The following is a 19,165-nucleotide window of genomic DNA, read 5'->3' as shown; positions in this document are numbered from 1 at the left end:
TTGTATAAATTAACATGCTCTGGATGTCGGGTAAGAACCATCACCATGTAATAAGTTCTGTATAGCCGAATGTCGGATAAGTGTCTGTCTCAGTCATGAGGGGGCGGGGCATGTTAACTAGCTTAGGGCATAAGGACAAATTATCCCTGTATGTCTTACCCTATGTGATTTAACCTCTGTCCCTTATGGCACCGCAATATACACTAGCGCAGGAAATGCCCATCAATTAAACCATAATAAATAATAAAACCAACCGGAAGCCAGTTCTGAACACTGCCGATGGGCACCACCATCCACATCGCCACACATAGCTCGGGCAGGCTGACGACACGCCCCGAGGAGCCGTGATTGGCCAGGGCGGAGCAAGAAGGCACTCACTGATTGGTGAAAAGGACGAGCAAGAAGCGGCGCGCTGATTGGTGGAGAGCTGAGCATGCCGTGGTGGCCTGCAGGCTGATTGGTGGAGAGCTGAGCATGCCGTGGTGGCCTGCAGGCTGATTGGTGGAAAGTCACAGAGGACGTCATGAGACGGTCAATAAAAGAAGATTCGGACTGACATTTGCTCTCTTGCCTTTTGCCCTTCATGCCTTCATCTTGCCCTCGACGACCTCTTGCCCTTCCTCGCCTCTCGCATCGTCCTCTGTCCCTCGACATTCCTGCCTCTCGCTCACCCTTGGTCCTCGACACTTTTGCTGACACCATCCTTTGGCGTGTGAGGAGAACAGAGGCCGACACGGCTGGAGAGGCAAGCTGCGCGCCTGCCGTCCAAGATGCCCAGCGAGGCCTAGCAGGGCGCGAACGAGCGGACTGCAGCCTTCCCGCCAAGCACACCGCAGCGTCCGGACGGCGAGTTTGGGGCCGACACTATTCCTGACGAGATTCAAGCCGATTGACATAAGTGCACACACACATAATTTTATCCAGTTTATCCTCCCCATTTGTCCGTGTTCTAAGTCTGGTGAGGGAGCGCTCCATTTCGGAATTTAGTTTACCGTCACGTTTCTTATTATCGGCATTTCTTTTAATAAACCTTTGTTATTTTTTGTACATTTCTAAACCCGGTTTTTGTTTGAGTTATTTTCAGCAGGTTGAAGACTGCCTGGCGGGATCGCTCTGGTAAGCGCTTCAGTTTCCCACCCCTTTTTCCTTTTCTTTCCTCCCACGCTATATAGTAAAGTCCGCAATTGAACTAAATGCTCCCGAGTTTAAAGCTCGCTATTGGCCATTCGTGATCCCTGTGGTGTTCACCTGGAGAATCACATGACAATATAGTTTTTGGCCCAATCCCTCGATGGCAAAGAATCACTTTTTAAAAAATTCTCAGATTCGGATCTTCATCAAAATTGAATCGATTCTTTCTTTTCACACACCCAACCCGTCCACCAAGTTTCGGCCGAATCCGTCCAAAACATTTTGAAATATCGTGCAATATATCGTTTTTTGGCACAATCTCTCAATGGTGAAGAATCACGAAATATTATAGTATCCGGATCTGAATTTTCACCAAAATCTAATCATTTCGTCCTTGTGACACACCCAGGCTCTGCCAAATTTCGTCCAAATCCATCCACAACTTTTGGAGATAACCTGTTCACAGACAGACAGGGGTGAAAACACAACTTCCGTCCACCTTTGGTGGTGGAAGTAACCAGAACGGCACTCGGTAGAGCGCACACCTCCACCAGGGTGAACAGTTTATGTTTTGTATCCACGGATAGGCCGGATCTGGATTCGGACCTGAACCAACATCTAATCGGCTTGTTATTGTCACCTAACCAACTCGTCCACCAAGTTTAGTCATAACTCGTCCATAACTTTTAAAAATATCATGTTATATATCGCTTTCCACCAGATCTCTCAATGGTGAAGAATCAGTTAAAAATTTAATAATTCTTATAGCCGAATCCATATTCAGATCTCCACCAAAACGGAATCGATTCGTTGTTGTCAGACACCCAACTTCTCCACCAAGTTTTGTCCAAATCCATCCACAACTTTTTGAGATATCCTGCTATGTATAGTTTTTGGCCCGATCTCCCAATGGTGAAGAATTATTTAAAAAATTCTACTAGCCGGATCCGAATCCGGATGTTCACCAAAATCTAATCATTTCGTCCTTCCCATATACCCAACCTCTCTGCCAAATTTCGTCTGAATCCGTCCACAACGTTTTGAGATATCTTGTTCACAGACAGACAGGGGTGAAAACATAACTTCCATCCAACCTTGGTGACGGAGGTAATAAAGGAAATTGGTAGATCCATGCTGACACATCAGTTTGAAATGGCGCAAGCACAGATCATGTGATCCTCAATGTTTGTTTGTTTTATGGAGTGAGGGAAAGAGGGTTAATGTCCATCTCACTGGACATGTACCATTCATTTAATTCTGTCTGGCACTCTGTCCTAATTTTAAAACTGTCAGTTAATAGAATATATTTCCCGTGTACTCAAAAGTTCTCTTTTTGAGGCAATGTTTTTATGGCCGGATGCCCTTCCCGACGCCAACCCTTTTCGTCGCCTCTTACGACAAGCAGGGATACGGTGTACCTATTCTAAACCGGGGTACACACCAACCATGACAATTACAACTACATATGGGCAGGGTACAGCCTGAAGTACCCCGTGGGGGACCCCACTCCCTCTCGTCAAAACTCAAGGTGGGGAACCCGATCGAAGTAAGGGTGGAAATCACTCAATTTATGACGACGAAACGTCTAATGACTGACGTGGAGATCGGTTTCTGAGGTTTGAGACATGGAATGTAGGGACAATGACAGGGAGATCAGGAGAAGTGGTGGAGATATTGGTCAGAAGAAGAGTGCACATATGTTGTGTGCAGGAGACGAGATGGAAGGGAAGTGGTGTGAGAATGGTGAAGGGTAGGCAGGGACAGAAATATAAGCTTGCGTGGCAAGGGTGCCCGGAGGGCGTGAATGGTGTTGGTGTCCTGTTTTCTGAGGAGTTTGTAGACAGTGTGGTGAGTGTGACTAGAGTGAGTGAAAGGTTGATGATGGTGAAAATGATGATTGGAAAGCTCTTGGTGAACGTCCTCGGGATATGCTCCGCAGGTTGGTCGGAGCGATGAAGAGAGGGACAAGTTCTGGTGTGCGATAGAGAAGCTGATGGAAAATGTGAAAGATGAGGAAGTTGTTGTGGTAGGAGGAGACCTAAATGGACATGTGGGAAGGAGTACGGACGGTTTTGAGCGAGTTCATGGGGGTTACGGATATGGTGTGAGGAATGGAGAAGGTGAAAGGATTTTGGAGTTTGCTGATGGAGCTGATTTGTTGATTTGTAATACTCACTTCCAGAAAGACAATAATAAGCTTGTCAGGTGGGTCGACGACAACCGTTGACTACCTGCTGGTGCGTAAGCGAGATAGGGGGCACCTCCGGGACACAAAGGTGATCCCGGGGGAGGAGGCCGTTTAACAGCACCACTTGGTTGTCTGCGACATAAGGGTGAAAGGTGTGAGGAGAGCTCGGCGGGTGAAGTACCAACCGAGAATGAAGGTGTGGAGGTTGAAAGAGTGGAGGTTGAAAGAGGTGATAGTGAGGGAGGCATTAAAAGAGAGGCTGAGTATGGTAGAGGATGATGTGGTTGAGCTGGAAAGTGGTTGGATGTCAATGAAAGATTGTTGGGAGCCGTTGGTGAGGTATGTGGATGGACAAAATGACCACCGAGGCACTCGGAAACATGGTGGTGGGATGATGAAGTTGGAAAGAAGATTGACGAGAAGAGGAAGAAGTTCAAGGAGTGGCAGAAGGCGAAGGGTAAGGGAGCAGAAAAAGCAGTGCATGAAAGTTATAAGGCTGCAAAGAAAGAGGTAGCAAAGGCGCAGGAGTCATGTAGGAAAATGTTCGGAGAACACTTGGATTTGGAAGAGGGTCAGAGAGCGGTATTCAGGATTGCAAAGCAGATAGCGAAAGAGGTGTGATGTGATGGGGGTGAGTTGCTTGAAGGATGAAGTGGGACAAATCGTTGTGGACCCAGATGGAATTAAAGGAAGATGGAAGAGATATATGGAAATACTGTTGAATACAGAGAATGAATGGCATGGCAACAAAGAGAGTAACCCAGTTTTAGGACCGGCAGAGAAGATAACCGAGAAGGAAGTTGAGGAAGCGATAAAAGCAATGAAGAGTAGAAAAGTGGGAGGGCCGACGGGAGTTGTGGGAGATGTGTTGAAGGCAGCAGGAAGTTGGGGTGTGAAGAGAATGACAGAGATCTGTAATCTGGTGGTGAAAGAAGGCCGCATTCCAGTGGATTGGGAACTGAGTACCCTCGTCCCACTGTACAAGGGGAAAGGTGACCCTCTGGACTGTGGCTCGTATCGAGCGATAAAGTTATTGGAGCATGGAATGAAGGTATTGGAAAGGGTGTTGGAGAGGAGGATATGGAAGAAAGTGAAGATTGAGGAAATGCAGTTTCGATTTATGCCAGGAAGAGGAACGACAGACGTGCTTTTTATTGTGAGGCAGTTGCAGGAGAAGTACATGGAGAAGTACATGGAGAAGAGGAAGAAGTTGTTTCTTGGGTTTGTTGATCTGGAGAAAGCATTCGATAGGGTTCCACGTGAAGTAGTGACATGGGCATTGAGGAAGTTAGGAATGGAGGAATGGTTGATCAGAGTAGTGAAGGCAATGTACAAAAGAGCGCGCACAGTTGTAAGGACGAAGGACGAGAACAGTGGTGAGTTTGAGGGGAAGGTGGGAGTGCATCAGGGGTCGGTACTAAGTCCACTACTATTTGTAGCTGTGATGGAGGTGCTGGCTTGGAACGTAAAGTAGGGTTTACCATGGGAGTTGTTGTATGCAGATGATCTGGTGTTGATTGCAGAAAGTATGGATGGACTGAAGGAGAAGATGAACAAGTGGAAGGAATGTATGGAGGCAAAAGGTCTGAAGGTGAATATCGGAAAAACGAAAGTGCTGGCAAGTGGTAAAGCATGTGGTGAGGTGGAAATAACTGGGAAGTGGCCGTGTGCTGTGTGCAGGAACAGTGTCGGAGTTAATTCCATTCAATGTACAATGTGCGCTGAGTGGGTTCATCAAAAATGTAGTGGTCTGAGAGGGTCATTAACCAGTGTGGCAGCTACATTCAAATGTAAGGTGTGCACAGAGGGAGCTGCAGATGGAGGAAATGTTGAGTTGGATCTTGGAGACGGCGTGAAGCTGGAAGGTGTGAAAACATTTTGTTACCTAGGAGACATACTGAATGGAGAAGGTGGATCACACTCGGCAACGGTTGCTGGAGTGAGATGTGGATGGAAGAAGTTTCGGGAACTGAGTGGCGTGCTGATGAGTGGAGTGTCGTTGAGGCTGAAGGGAAAGGTGTATGCTGCATGTGTGAGAAGTGTGATGATTTATGGGAGCGAGACATGGGTAATGAACGTAGAGCAGCAACGAAGGCTGGAAAGGGTGGAAATGCGAATGGTTCGGTGGATGTGTGGAGTATCGTTGAGAGAGAGGAAGACAAATGATGAATTGCGAAAGATGATGGGAATAGAGCCTGTGATTGATGCTGTGAAGAGGAACAGGTTGAGATGGTTTGGTCATGTGTTGAGGAAGGATGAAAGTGACTGGTTGAGAAGAGTGATGGAAATGAATGTAGAAGGAAGTAGAAGACGGGGAAGACCGAGAAAGACTTGGCTAAAGATGGTGGAAGAAGAAATGCGGGCAAGGGGGTTAACAAGGAGAGATGCAGAAAATATGGCAAAATGGAGAAGATTGTCATGGGGACCGCAAGGCTAACTCCCGCTCTTGCAGGGAAAATGGCCTTAAAATGCCTGTTGGTACTCAAAAGTAAAAGGGTAATTTGGATAGAGTTCTCTCCCATGCTGTACCTCAAGATCCATGTTTCTCAAAGTAACGTTGCAGTAACAATCCTATTCTTGATGGACATCAGTGATCTCTCAATCACTGGAAAGTCCATTGCATCGCTTTCGATGCTCCACTTTGTAAAGGATACCGTTCCTCACCCATCTGCAATGCAGGTCATAGCAGAAACTCTTCCTGCTGATCGAGAAAGTACACAACTGGTCATCCAGTTGAACACTTCACTTTGTCCTTCCATAATTATGGCCTTGCAAATTCCACAATTTATTCCTGTGGTCAGCCTCAATGAGAGATGTAGTCGCTGGATGTAATATATCTCATCGGCGGAACTTTCATCTCCGTGGTCGTGGGTAGATCATTTCCTCAAGCCAGGCTCTAAAACCGCTGCATCAGAATTATCGCATGGCCAAGTCTTTCAAGTTTATAAAGTTATTTTCGAACATTCGGTGTATTTTCCTTTTTAAATGTAGCCTACATTCTTTGCAATGCTGCTACTTGGAGCACAGTGCAGTTATATTTGCTATAGTTGTAAATGAACTGCTTTGTCTCTGAAAACATGAAAAGCGAGTTTGTTGAGCTACTCGTCGAGCTTCTCCGTGCTTGAGGCCTATGTGACGTCACAAAATGGCTTTGACGAACAATATTTTGACTTTTAATTTGACTTTTTAAAATATTTGTACAAATTTAATAAATTTAACTTAATAAATTATAAATAAATTAATTTAATAAATGATAAATTTGAAATTTAATAATACAAATTTAATAAATTTGACTTTTAACTAACAACAACAAAAAAAATAACTTTGCCATTCTCAGCGTATAGTCGTGTGGCAGGCCTTCATCTAAAATCTAATGGAGTATTCCCCCCCCTCCCCACCCTCTGTGGGCTGGCGCTGTTGCTTGACTGCTTCCCAATGGAACGTCTGAGGCTGTGGAGAATCCAAATCCCTCCATGTATTTGTCATCTTGTCACAAGAGGGTGAGTCTCAGGACATGTTTCTTGCTCACAGCAGGTAAGTTACTGAGTGAGAAAAATGGAAGGCACATTTCAGTTAGTCAGAGCAAATCTATATCGACGTCAAGAATGTCTTCACAGATGGCGAGTCTTCCTTGCACTCAGTGAATGTGTGCTAAGAGGGACAACTCGGACACGAGCAGATGCCCTTTGTTGAGAAGCCATTGCAGGATTTCACAATGGTAACATTGGTTTGGACCACGTAGTGGGTGGAACGGTCAGGATGCTTTGTCTCTTGATAATTCCTCATCAAATTTGGAATTGCGTTATTTGAATGGGTAGAAATCTAGTCGAACAGATAACGGACCGATGGCGGTTGTTTGCAGTTCCACGATGGGAAATGCACGTTTTGCAACAGATGCAGCAATGTAACATCACGTGACAGTGTGAAACGAGAATGACCGCACTGTTGTGGTTACAACCTACAACAAAATCTGTTAACAGCGCGATTGGGAAACACGCATTTAATGCGCTATTAAAAGAGCAAGTCGTCAGCTCTCATCCACGTCACCCTCCGCCACAGTTATATCAGAACGAGCCGATTCTTCACACAGTCACAGATGGTTTAACCCCAATTTGGGTCAGTTCAAAAATTAAGTTATGCTTCTTTTTATGGACGTGTGTACCATGCATGCTTTCGGACTTGATTAAACCTAACTGAATGAATGAATGAATGATCGTTTTAAGGCCATTTCCCCTACTAGAGTGGGGGTTAGCCTTGCGGGCCCCATGACAATCATGGTTCCCTTTTTGAGGCAATGTTTTTATGGCCGGATGCCCTTCCTGACGCCAACCCTTAGTCGCCTCTTACGATGCGCAGGGAAACGGTGTACCTATTCTAAACCGGGGTACACACCGGGATCATTCATCCCAGCAAGCTGGTTATGGTTAATGTTATGGTTAATGCCTTGGTTAATGCCAAGCTGGCATTAAACCTAACTTTTTTTTCTTTTTTTTGTATACTGAATCGAGGCTCGTGAAAGAGCTGACATTTACTTCACAAACAAATCAACCAGACAAACAAAATATATAAAAAGAGGGAGCGGAAGACAAGAGAAGGGGAAGCACACAAACACTTGAGGGCACACAACATTTAAGAGCAGGGAGATGTGTGGGAGGGAGACGGCTTGGGGGAGGGGGGTGGCAGAAGTATCAAACACAAGGACACCAAGGACTTCCAGGACAGAAGTTGGTATTTCAAAAAATGGAATTGGGGTGAAATTAGCAGGGATAGAAAAGATCAATGTTTTGGATGGGGGAAGATAAGAGATGGTGGTGAACAGCTGTTTTAGAGACCTGGAGGGTGGAGTGGGATTGAAGAGAGTGAGGAAATTTGTTCCAGAAGCAGGAGAAAAGAGGAATGAAGGAGTGAAGGTGAGCAGAGAGTCTTGATTTTGGCAGTTTAACCATAAGAGGGTTGCAGGCAGATCTTGTGCAACCTGTAGGAATATTTGCTGGACAGAGCCCAGAGAGAGCTGGGGGGGCAAGGCCAGAGAGGAGTCGGTAGAAGACGGAAAGACCACCAACCTGCCTGCGGTGAGTGAGTGAGAGGCCCTTGGAGTTAGCTTCATCGTGGGAGATTCCAATGATTCTGAATGCTTTGGTTTCAACAGCGTGAAGACGAGCTAGGTGTGAGGCAGGTGCACCAGCCCAGAGGGGAGAGCAGTATTCCATTGAGCTGCGGATGAAAGCCTTGTATGTGGTGAGGAGCTCAGGTGTGCCAAGGAAGGACTTCGCACGACGGAGGATGCCCAGGCGGCGACTGGCTTTGGAGGCCAGATTTGAAATGTGGTTTTCCCAGGAAAGATCATGGCAGATAGTGAGACCCAAAAGCTTGAGTGACAGAACTTCTTGGAGAGGATTATTCAGAAAGTGGATGGGAGGGTTGTCCAGTTGGTCTTTTCGGAGAGACATCGTAAGAGTGTGAGATTTGTCAGGATTGAAAGACATGTTCCACTTGTATGCCCAGTCTGTGATTTTGTCCAGGTCTGCAGAGAGTGAGGAGGCTACAGACTGCCGATCTGAGGGATGAAGAATGGAGCGACAGAGAGTAGAGTCATCAGCAAAGAGATAGAGAGGATTTTCAAGAAAGTCAGAGAGATCATTGATGAAGACCAGAAAAAGCACAGGGCCCAGAACACTGCCTTGGGGAACTCCAGCCTGAACAGGAAGAGGAGATGAGAGAAACCCATTCAGGGCCACACGTTGACTACGACTAGAGAGGAAGTCCGCCAGCCATGCGTGGAGATTTCCATGGATACCAAAAAGGAGAGTTTGGTGAGCAGAGCGGGGTGCCAGACCGTATCAAAGGCACGTGATATGTCAAGGGAGGCAGCTCTAATTTCCTGTTTGGCATTGAGGACCTCCATCCATTGTTGAGAAAGCAGAAGCAGCATGTCCAGAGTAGAGTGACCAGGTCTGAAACCAAATTGATGATCAGAGATCAAGCCATTGGAGAAGAGGAAAGATTTCATATCTGAAGCAATGATGGATTCCATGACTTTGCTGATAATTGGGAGAAGGCTGATTGGTCTGTAGTTGCTGGGATCTGTTTTTGCACCTTTTTTGTGCAAAGCGGTGATGTTGGCAGATTTCCAAGCAGATGGCAGATGACCTTGAGCAAAAGAGAGGGTGAAGAGAACAGAGAGAGGGAGTGAAAGAGCGGAAGAACAGGATTTTAGGACCCGTGGGCTGATGCCGTCAGGTCCAGTTGCATAATCAGAGTTGAGGGTTGACAGAAACTTTTCCACCTTGTCAGGAGGAAAGGACACAGAGTCCAGGAGCAGCTGGGTACGACTGGGTACGGTGGGTACAGAGAGGGATGGGTTTGGGACACAAGATTTAGAGGCAAACACAGAGTTGAGGCATTCAGCTTTTTCACGTGCGGAATCAGCCGTGTGGCCGTTTGAGGTGAGGGAGGGGATGGAGGGGAAACAAACACCAGAAACAGATTTGACCAGATGCCACCAGGATTTGGAAGAGGGAGACAGATAAGAGAGTTCTGTCCTGAGAACGGAGAGATATTGTTTCCTGGCTCTCCTGAGGGTGGACACACACTTGTTTCGGGCTTTGTGAAAGGAAATGAGATTTCCTTCCGTTGGATTTGCTTTTCAGGAGACGAAAGCAAGTTGTTTCTGGGCAATAGCCTCACCACAAGATTCCGTGTACCATGGACGGGAGGAAGGGTATGACAACTGAAGACGAGATGGGATAAATCTGTGCATGAGAGAGAGCAATTTACTTTGGAAGAATTCCCAGGATGAGTTGATGTCAGAGGCGGTAGAGATGGGAGACCAGTCCAGATGATTGATGGCTGCTTGAAGACCGTGCCAGTTGGCCTGAGTGAAATGCCAGACTCGTCGACGCTGAGGAGGCTCTCTGAGAATGGTCAGAGAGATGTCCACTTTAACAAGCACATGATCAGATGAGCCGATTGGAGCAGAAGAAGAGCAGCAGACATTTTCAGGGAAGTTTGTCATAACCAAGTCCAGAAGAGAAGATGCTCCGTTGGCTGAGATCCGGGTCAGGAAATTGACAGATTGTGTCAGTCCCAGTGAGTCACAGAAATCCTTTGCTGAAGAGCCATGGCTGGTGAGAGAGGAACCCACACCCAGCCAACTGGAATGGTGACAATTGAAATCACCACATATGAGGAAGAGAGAGTTGGGATGGGTAGATAGAAGTTGGTCCATATTATCAGACAGCGAGATGTAGATGGAGTCATCACTGTTTGGTGGACGGTACAACACACATATGAACAAAAGGTGGGAGCGAAGGGGAAGCCGTAGCCAAAGGTATTCCTGGGGGTGAGGTGGAGAGAGGGCAGTGCAGGGCGAGTGAGGAAGAGAGTTTTTTTATAAAGATAGCAACTCCCCCTCCAGGACAAGGCTCAGGTCTATCATACCGGAGGAGGGAGTAACCTGGGAGAGATACCAAGGTACCAGATACCAAATACCAAGATACCAAGAGATACCAAGATACCAAACTAATAATATTTATTCGACATTGATTAGATTGTTTGGTGTCCCTCGTTATGAGTAACACTCGACCCAAACTAAGCCAATGGGAAATCCGACGCAACAAACCCGGGCAGTGTATAATTAGCAGAGGCCGACAGGCTCGATGTCTTAGGCCCACCAGAAAACAAAGATGGCGGCCATGGTGAGTGGATCGAGTCAAACGACAAATGTGGCAGCTGTACGACGAATGGGTGTACATTTCAAAAATCTACCCCCAACAAGAATCGCAACAACCATGCGGAGCTCTTGTACACCTGCAACATGATAAAACAACCAATTGGAAGTGATCATATAAACACACCAGAATACCAAAATCAAGACAGAGCAAGTAATTTAAAAAAATAACAAGCAAGAGTTTGAACTATAGAATTAAAAGATAGTTCTGATTGAATAAATTTTAATACGAGATCAAAATATTTGCAAAATGATTACGAGCAGAATGAGCAGGACAGAAAGGAAGGTTCATAGGTACAGGCAGAGGAAGCATGAGGCTGGTGAGGGACGGAGTGCACAAGGCGATCAATGGTGTATGCAGATATTTGGAGGACGGAGCCGCATTGACCAGACACCTAGAACGGTCGACAACAGCTGGCAGAGGTAAGACTGCATCCTCGATATGAAATGGCCAACCCCAGCATAGCCATGTTAGCCGAGGCTTACGGGGACCGGAGAAACTCTATTGTCAAAGTTTTGCAGCCGTAGTTTGCAGGTATATGCATGAAGCTCCGCATTAAGGTGGTAATAAACAGTGAGAAACACCATTGTTTTCACAACGATGACATCACCAAGGCAAAACAATTACAGTAGTATGTGGAGCCTTTTAAGAACATTTCTGCAAAGAAAAATCAATGTGGTGTAAACACATATGCCAGGAAGTGTGTACCTGCAGTGAGAACTTGCCCCATAATCAACTCGTCCACATCCTCAGGTGCAACTTCCACCTGTCGTAGGGCTTCGCCGCACACAGCTGCTCCCAGGTGATGTGCAGGTAGTTGAGCCAGAGTCCCGTTGAGGCATCCTGTAAATAATAAACAAATTCTGGATTCATGATTTGATGATTATGGAGAAAGGTTGTAACAATTATTGACCCATTTCATTAAGATGAAGCCTGGTGTTGGCTTAACGGTTAAGGCGGCTGGCTTGAGATCTCAGGGTCCTGAGTTCGAGCCCCTGTCATGCCGATGAATCAACACCGGGTGGCTCGACCTTTTGAGGTCGGCAAAATGAGTACCTGCTCACTGGGAAGAATGAGCTATTCGAGTATCCTGGGTCAAAGTGGCAATCCGTCCGGGATTGTGCCCAATAGCCTAGGAAACTGCTTCGGCAGCCATGTGCATCTCAAGATGCAAAAGGAGTGCTCTTCTTCTTCATTAAACGAGTCCAGTTGCAAAGTTGATGGAAATAATCATACAAGATCAACTGTCAGACTTCATGATAGCGAATAACATCATTCACTGCAACCAGCATGAACTTCCCGAACAGATTGGAATGCTCTTTTCTCTAAACCTAACCGACTCCTCCAGGGTCACTCCCAAAAGCAAATTAAAGAAAGAAGTTGATATGACATATGATCAAAGCAAATACTTATTCAATAATATAATGGTGACACACTGGAACGGCCTACCGGATTATATAGTGTCTGCATAGGACGTGAGAAAATTGAAGAGTAACCTGAGATCCCTACCCATAGGTGAAAAGGGATATAAATCAACCAAGTTATCCTGTGTGTCTGTCTGTGTGTCTGTCTGTGTGTGTCTGTCTGTGTGTCTGTGTCTGTGTCTGTGTCTGTGTCTGTGTCTGTGTCTGTGTCTGTGTCTGTCTCTGTGTCTGTCTCTGTGTCTGTCTCTGTGTCTGTCTCTGTGTCTGTCTCTGTGTCTGTCTCTGTGTCTGTCTCTGTGTCTGTCTCTGTGTCTGTCTCTGTGTCTGTCTCTGTGTCTGTCTCTGTGTCTGTCTCTGTGTCTGTCTCTGTGTCTGTCTCTGTGTCTGTCTCTGTGTCTGTCTCTGTGTCTGTCTCTGTGTCTGTCTCTGTGTCTGTCTCTGTGTCTGTCTCTGTGTCTGTCTCTGTGTCTGTCTCTGTGTCTGTCTCTGTGTCTGTCTCTGTGTCTGTCTCTGTGTCTGTCTCTGTGTCTGTCTCTGTGTCTGTCTCTGTGTCTGTCTCTGTGTCTGTCTCTGTGTCTGTCTCTGTGTCTGTCTCTGTGTCTGTCTCTGTGTCTGTCTCTGTGTCTGTCTCTGTGTCTGTCTCTGTGTCTGTCTCTGTGTCTGTCTCTGTGTCTGTCTCTGTGTCTGTCTCTGTGTCTGTCTCTGTGTCTGTCTCTGTGTCTGTCTCTGTGTCTGTCTCTGTGTCTGTCTCTGTGTCTGTCTCTGTGTCTGTGTCTGTGTCTGTGTCTGTCTCTGTGTCTGTCTCTGTGTCTGTCTCTGTGTCTGTCTCTGTCTCTGTCTCTGTCTCTGTCTCTGTCTCTGTCTCTGTGTCTGTCTCTGTGTCTGTCTCTGTGTCTGTCTCTGTGTCTGTCTCTGTGTCTGTCTCTGTGTCTGTCTCTGTGTCTGTCTCTGTGTCTGTCTCTGTGTCTGTCTCTGTGTCTGTCTCTGTGTCTGTCTCTGTGTCTGTCTCTGTGTCTGTCTCTGTGTCTGTCTCTGTGTCTGTCTCTGTGTCTGTCTCTGTGTCTGTCTCTGTCTCTGTGTCTGTCTCTGTGTCTGTGTCTGTGTCTGTGTCTGTGTCTGTGTCTGTGTCTGTGTCTGTCTCTGTGTCTGTCTCTGTGTCTGTCTCTGTGTCTGTCTCTGTGTCTGTCTCTGTGTCTGTCTCTGTCTCTGTCTCTGTCTCTGTGTCTGTGTCTGTGTCTGTGTGTGTCTGTGTGTGTCTGTGTGTGTCTGTGTGTGTCTGTGTCTGCAATCGGTTCAAAAATATTTGGACTTATGTCAAATTCTTAACAAACCCATATTATGAGAATGTGGAGAACACTTCTTCTCTTCCTCTTCCATTTATAAGGGGTGAGGTCCAATGGTACCAAGCTCCTGCCCTGATCCCCAATAAACCTATTTATTTCGATGGTGTTTTCAAGTTTACTTTAAGTACAAAGTGGGCATGCCCAATCTTTGAATTTTGACATGCTCAGACTCCTTGGCACACCTGAACCCCTCACCACATACAAGGCTTTCATCCGCAGCTCAATGGAATACTGCTCTCCCCTCTGGGCTGGTGCTCCCGCCTCACACCTAGCTCGGCTTCACGCTGTTGAAACCAAAGCATTCAGAATCATTGGAATCTCCCGCGATGAAGCTAACTCCGTGGGCCTTTCACCGACTTACTGCAGGCAGGTTGGTGGTCTTTCTGTCTTTTACCGACTCCTATCCGGCCTAGCTCCCCCTGCTCTGTCTGTGCTATGTCCCCCAAATATTCCTACAGGTCGCAAAAGATCTGCCAGCAACCCTCTTCTGGTGAAATTGCCAAAATCAAGACTCTCTGCTCACCTTCACTCCTTCATTCTTCTTTACTCCCACCTCTGGAACAAACTCCCTCACTCCCTCCCTTCAATCCCACTCCTCCCTCCAGGTCTTTAAAACAGCTGTTCACCACCATCTCTTATCTTCCCCCATCAAAAACCTTGATCTCTTCTACCCCCGCTAATTCACCCTAGATTCAGTTTTTTTGAAATACCGACTTCTTTCTTTCCTGGAAGTTCTAGCAGTGTCCATGTGTTTTATACCTTTCCCACCCCCCTCCCCCTGCCTTCCCATGCCTCCTCCCCCCCAAGCCCTCTCCCTCCCTTCCTATGCCTCTTCCCCCCCCCCCCCCCAAGCCCTCTCCCTCCGCCTTCCCATGCCTCCTCCCCCCCAAGCCCTCTCCCTCCCTTCCTATGCCTCTTCCCCCCCCCCCCCCAAGCCCTCTCCCTCCCTTCCTATGCCTCTTCCTCCCCCCCCTCCCAAGCCCTCTCCCTCCCTTCCCATGCCTCCTCCCCCAAGCCCTCTCCCTCCCACAGATCTCCCGACGTCTCTGTTCTCTACTGTTATACTTGTGTGCTTCCCTCTCTCTCCCAATCTTGTCTCCCGCTCCCTCTATTGTATGTTTTGTGTCCGTTTGTTTTTTTGTAATTGATGTTAGCTCTTACACGAGCCTCGGTCTTGTACACAAAAAAAAAGCTCTACTTTTCTTTAGGTCTATTTTATTTTATGTATTTTTACGTTAATTTTTCGGTCTCTACTCTGTATTTTATTTTATCAAAAAAAAAGAAAGAAAAAAAAAGCTTTATGTTCACCTGAAGCATTCGCCCGATCCATCAGAGCATGATCCGACATGCGTGCCAACCAATGAGAACGCTCTCCGCCGCCCCTCCCCCATTACGTCACAGCCATCGATATTTAATAACTTGGGTTAGGACGCGACAAGTAAACGATCACATTGAGGAACGCCACGAAGGACAAAAATGCGATGTGGTTCCACTTCCCGTCGGAAAATTAATGCTTTGTAATCAAATTCGGAAAGAAAATTCATATTAAACGCACTGATAGTGTCACCAACTAAAAATCTTAAAACGATACACCTCCCTTCCCTGAGGGGTCAAAGAAAATAATTATTATGGTATGGTGGTAGTTGTCGCACGAGATATGGCTCAACAATTCTAAATTAAAATGCTAATAACGAAGGGAAAACCTCACTCCCACACACACTCACCCCCATACACTCACTCGCACACTCACGCCCCCGCACACTCACTAATCCACACCCACCTCAACTTCATCACCACACACTCATTCATCTGCACACTCACTCATCCACACCCACCTCAACTTCATCACCACACACTCACTCATCCACACCCACTCATTCATCCGCACACTCACTCATCCACACCCACCTCAACTTCATCACCACACACTCATTCATCCGCACACTCACTCACCCGCACACTCACTCATCCACACACACTCATTCATCCGCACACTACCACTCATCCTTCCATATCCTCAACCACACACTAACTCATCTGCACACTCACGAACTCATCTGCACACTCACTTATCCGCAAACTCACTCATCCTTACATTCATTCATTTGCACACATTCATTCACCTGCACACATTCATTCACCTGCATGCTCATCCATCCATCCATCCATCCATCCATAGCACCAACCACACATTCATTCATCTGCACACTCATCCATTCATCCATCCATACCCTCAACCATACACTTACCTACACTCTCACCCACCCACCTACCTACTCTCACCCACCCACCTACCTACACCCACCCACCCACCTACCTACCTACACCCACCCACCTACCTACACCCACCCACCTACCTACACCCACCCACCTACCCACCTACACCCACCCACCTACCCACCTACACCCTCACCCACCTACACCCTCACCCACCTACACCCTCACCCACCTACACCCTCACCCACCTACACCCACCCACCTACCTACACCCACCCACCTACCTACCTACACCCTCACCCACCTACACCCTCACCCACCTACACCCTCACCCACCTACACCCTCACCCACCTACACCCTCACCCTCACCCACCCACCTACCTACCATCCTCACCCACCCACCGACATCCTCACCCACCCACCTACATCCTCACCCACCCACCTACCGCCATCCTCACCCACCCACCTACCTACACCCTCACCCACCCACCTACCTACACCCTCACCCACCCACCTACACCCTCACCCACCCACCTACCTACACCCTCACCCACCCACCTACCTACACCCTCACCCACCCACCTACCTACACCCTCACCCACCTACCTACACCCTCACCCACCTACCTACACCCTCACACACCCACCTACCTACACCCTCACCCACCCACCTACCTACACCCTCACACACCCACCTACCTACACCCTCACACACCCACCTACCTACACCCTCACACACCCACCTACCTACACCCTCACACACCCACCTACCTACATCCTCACCCACCCACCTGCACCCTCACCCACCCACCTGCACCCTCACCCACCCACTCACCCAAAAAACCCCACTCACTCACTCTCATTCATTCATTCACCCACTCACTCACTCACCCACTCACTCACCCACTCACCCACTCACTCACCCACTCACTCACTCACTCGCTCACTCACCCACCCACAAAACCACACCCACCCACCCACACACCCACCCACAAAACCACACCCACCCACTCACCTACCTACCCACTCACCTACCGCTGTGCGCACCGCCGACACGATCACAACCTCAGAACCCTCCATCACCCAAGAAGCTCCGAGCTGCAGCGCAAGCTCTTTCAGATCCACGGATGAGCCGCGGCTGGAAGGGCGGGGCTAATCAGCGCAAGTGATCCTCTTCCTCATATGTACCAACGTCATCCTTTCCGAAAAAGCGCTCCCACATCGCGACGCCGATTCTTTCGTTCGGATTAAAAAACGAACATAGAACAGTGAAAAGTCAATTACAACCGAACCAGCTCCAGGGAGCTCTTTCCGCTGTCCCTTGCTCTCGTAATCCATCGTGTTCCTGTATGAAATCGCTTCAGTCGTAATAACGATTATTGTGGCAAAAGTTTTTCCGACTTAATTCTGTTTCACTTCCATAAGAATAAGATAGTGTGTTGTCGAAAGGGTATAGTTAGTGAAATTCGAGGGAAGTCTCATGATTAGCCATCTCTTGTTTAGCCTCGTTCACTAGGCGGTGTAGACGCTGTGCCCTCTATTTACTCTCACCTTACATATCTATTCGTGAATTCAAAATGTTTTAACATCGCAAGTTAAAAAGCACAAAAATCAGTTTCGAGGACTAAAACGAATTACACAATGACTGCTATGATCTTCCGGAAGACAGCTAAAATATACATGAATCGTAATTGGTGTATATATTTCTCGTGGAGGCAAATCTATTACTAAAAGTATTCTAATTTCTAGTGAGAGTTTATTTTTCAATAATGTATCATTACCCAAGAATTCTGAGATAATTAATCATTTTCAATTCCGCTGAAAAACATGACTCCCTCAACAAATATCATGTGTCGTACAAATACCTTGAGGGCAACAATTACGATACCGACTGTGCTTTTCACAGTAGAATTCCGCCTTTAAGGCGCTTCATAGAATGAAATCTCGTAAGGGTGGTATAGAGGTATTTCCTAGCGCGATGTTTCCCTATTTGTGGCTCGATTTTTAGCCCTAATCTTACTCATTCGAACCAACAAATATGAACTGGATGTTTCCCTGGTCCCGCAGCGGTTCCTCGGACGTGACTCCGCTGCAACTCCAGCGTGGTCGGCAGTTGGAGTCGATGCGCCGCGCGATACCAATGTAAGGACGAGGTTCTCTCTTTGGACCAGAGTGGATCTGATCCGGGTTGCTCGGTTGTTGGCTCCGACATCCCTTCCGAGCATCTCATAAGGAAGCCTCAAACTGATGGTGGAAGCGTTAACTTCACGGCACAGCTGGTTGATTAACTTTACAGTAAAGCAAAATACAGGAAGTAGATATCAACAGCTCCAGTTAGCATGTATTTTCCTCCCCCCCGCACTCTTCTCACCCCCCCCACCACTATTTCCTCCCCCCCCCTTCCCCCAACCACTCTTCTCCCCCTCCCCACTCTTCTCCCCCTCCCCACTCTTCTCCCCCTCCCCACTCTTCTCTCCCCCCCCCCCCACCACCACCACTCTTCTCCCCCCCCACCACCACCACTACCACTCTTCTCCCCCCCCACCACCACCACTACCACTCTTCTCCCCCCCCACCACCACTACTCTTCTCCCCCCCCACCACCACCACCACTCTTCTCCCCCCCCCCACCACCACCACTCTTCTCCCCCCCCCCACCACCACCACCACTCTTCTCCCCCCCCCCCACCACCACCACTCTTCTCCCCCCCCACCACTCTTCTCCCCCCCCTCCCACCACTCTTCTCCCTCCCCTCCCCATTCTCCCTAACTCCTCTCCCCACTCTCCCTCCCTCCCCCCCATTCTCCCTCCCTCCCCCCCATTCTCCCTCCATCCCTCTGCCCCATTCTCCCTCCCTCCCTCCCCCCCATTCTCCCTCCCCCCCATTCTCCCTCCTTCCTTTACCCTCATTCTCCCTCCCCCCCATTCTCCCTTCCCCCCCATTCTCCCTCCCCTCCCCATTCTCCCTCCCTCCCCTCCCCATTCTCCCTCCCCTCCCCTCCCCATTCTCCCTCTCCTCCCTCCCCATTCTCCCTCCCCTCCCCTCCCCATTCTCCCTCCCCTCCCCTCCCCATTCTCCCTCCCTCCCCTCCCCTCTCTCCCTCCCCTCCCCATTCTCCCTCCCCCCCATT

General features: G+C 48.1%; 2 protein-coding genes across 6 annotated transcripts in view; one reads left to right on the top strand and one right to left on the bottom strand.

Annotated features, from left to right (window-relative positions):
- Window positions 1-17,390, bottom strand: part of ACAT2 (acetyl-CoA acetyltransferase 2) — a 36,843-nt gene extending 19,453 nt beyond the window's left edge. Inside the window, exons 1-2 of one of the 3 annotated variants that reach the window (XM_068106684.2) lie at window positions 17,065-17,390; window positions 11,758-11,892 (exon numbers count right to left, since the gene is read on the bottom strand). In XM_068106684.2, the coding sequence (XP_067962785.2) occupies window positions 11,758-11,892; window positions 17,065-17,113 (184 nt within the window). In that variant the 5' untranslated portion in view covers window positions 17,114-17,390. Of the gene's footprint in view, window positions 1-11,757; window positions 11,893-15,124; window positions 15,195-17,064 lie in introns of those variants that run through there. The other 2 variants (XM_068106686.2, XM_068106685.2) reach the window with 2 other exon arrangements.
- A 547-nt stretch (window positions 17,391-17,937) lies between these two features.
- VPS37A (VPS37A subunit of ESCRT-I) overlaps window positions 17,938-19,165 on the top strand; it is a 19,607-nt gene continuing 18,379 nt past the window's right edge. The window contains exons 1-2 of one of the 3 annotated variants that reach the window (XM_078771993.1): window positions 17,938-17,979; window positions 18,101-18,175. In XM_078771993.1, coding sequence (XP_078628119.1) covers window positions 18,156-18,175 — 20 coding nt within the window. In that variant the 5' untranslated portion in view covers window positions 17,938-17,979; window positions 18,101-18,155. Of the gene's footprint in view, window positions 18,176-19,165 lie in introns of all 3 variants that reach the window. The other 2 variants (XM_078771991.1, XM_068106687.2) reach the window with 2 other exon arrangements.

The sequence above is a fragment of the Myxine glutinosa genome, chromosome 2 (assembly GCF_964187855.1).
Source record: "Myxine glutinosa chromosome 2, kmMyxGlut1.1, whole genome shotgun sequence".
NCBI lineage: Eukaryota > Metazoa > Chordata > Myxini > Myxiniformes > Myxinidae > Myxine > Myxine glutinosa.
This window is presented reverse-complemented; position numbering and strand designations above follow the sequence as displayed.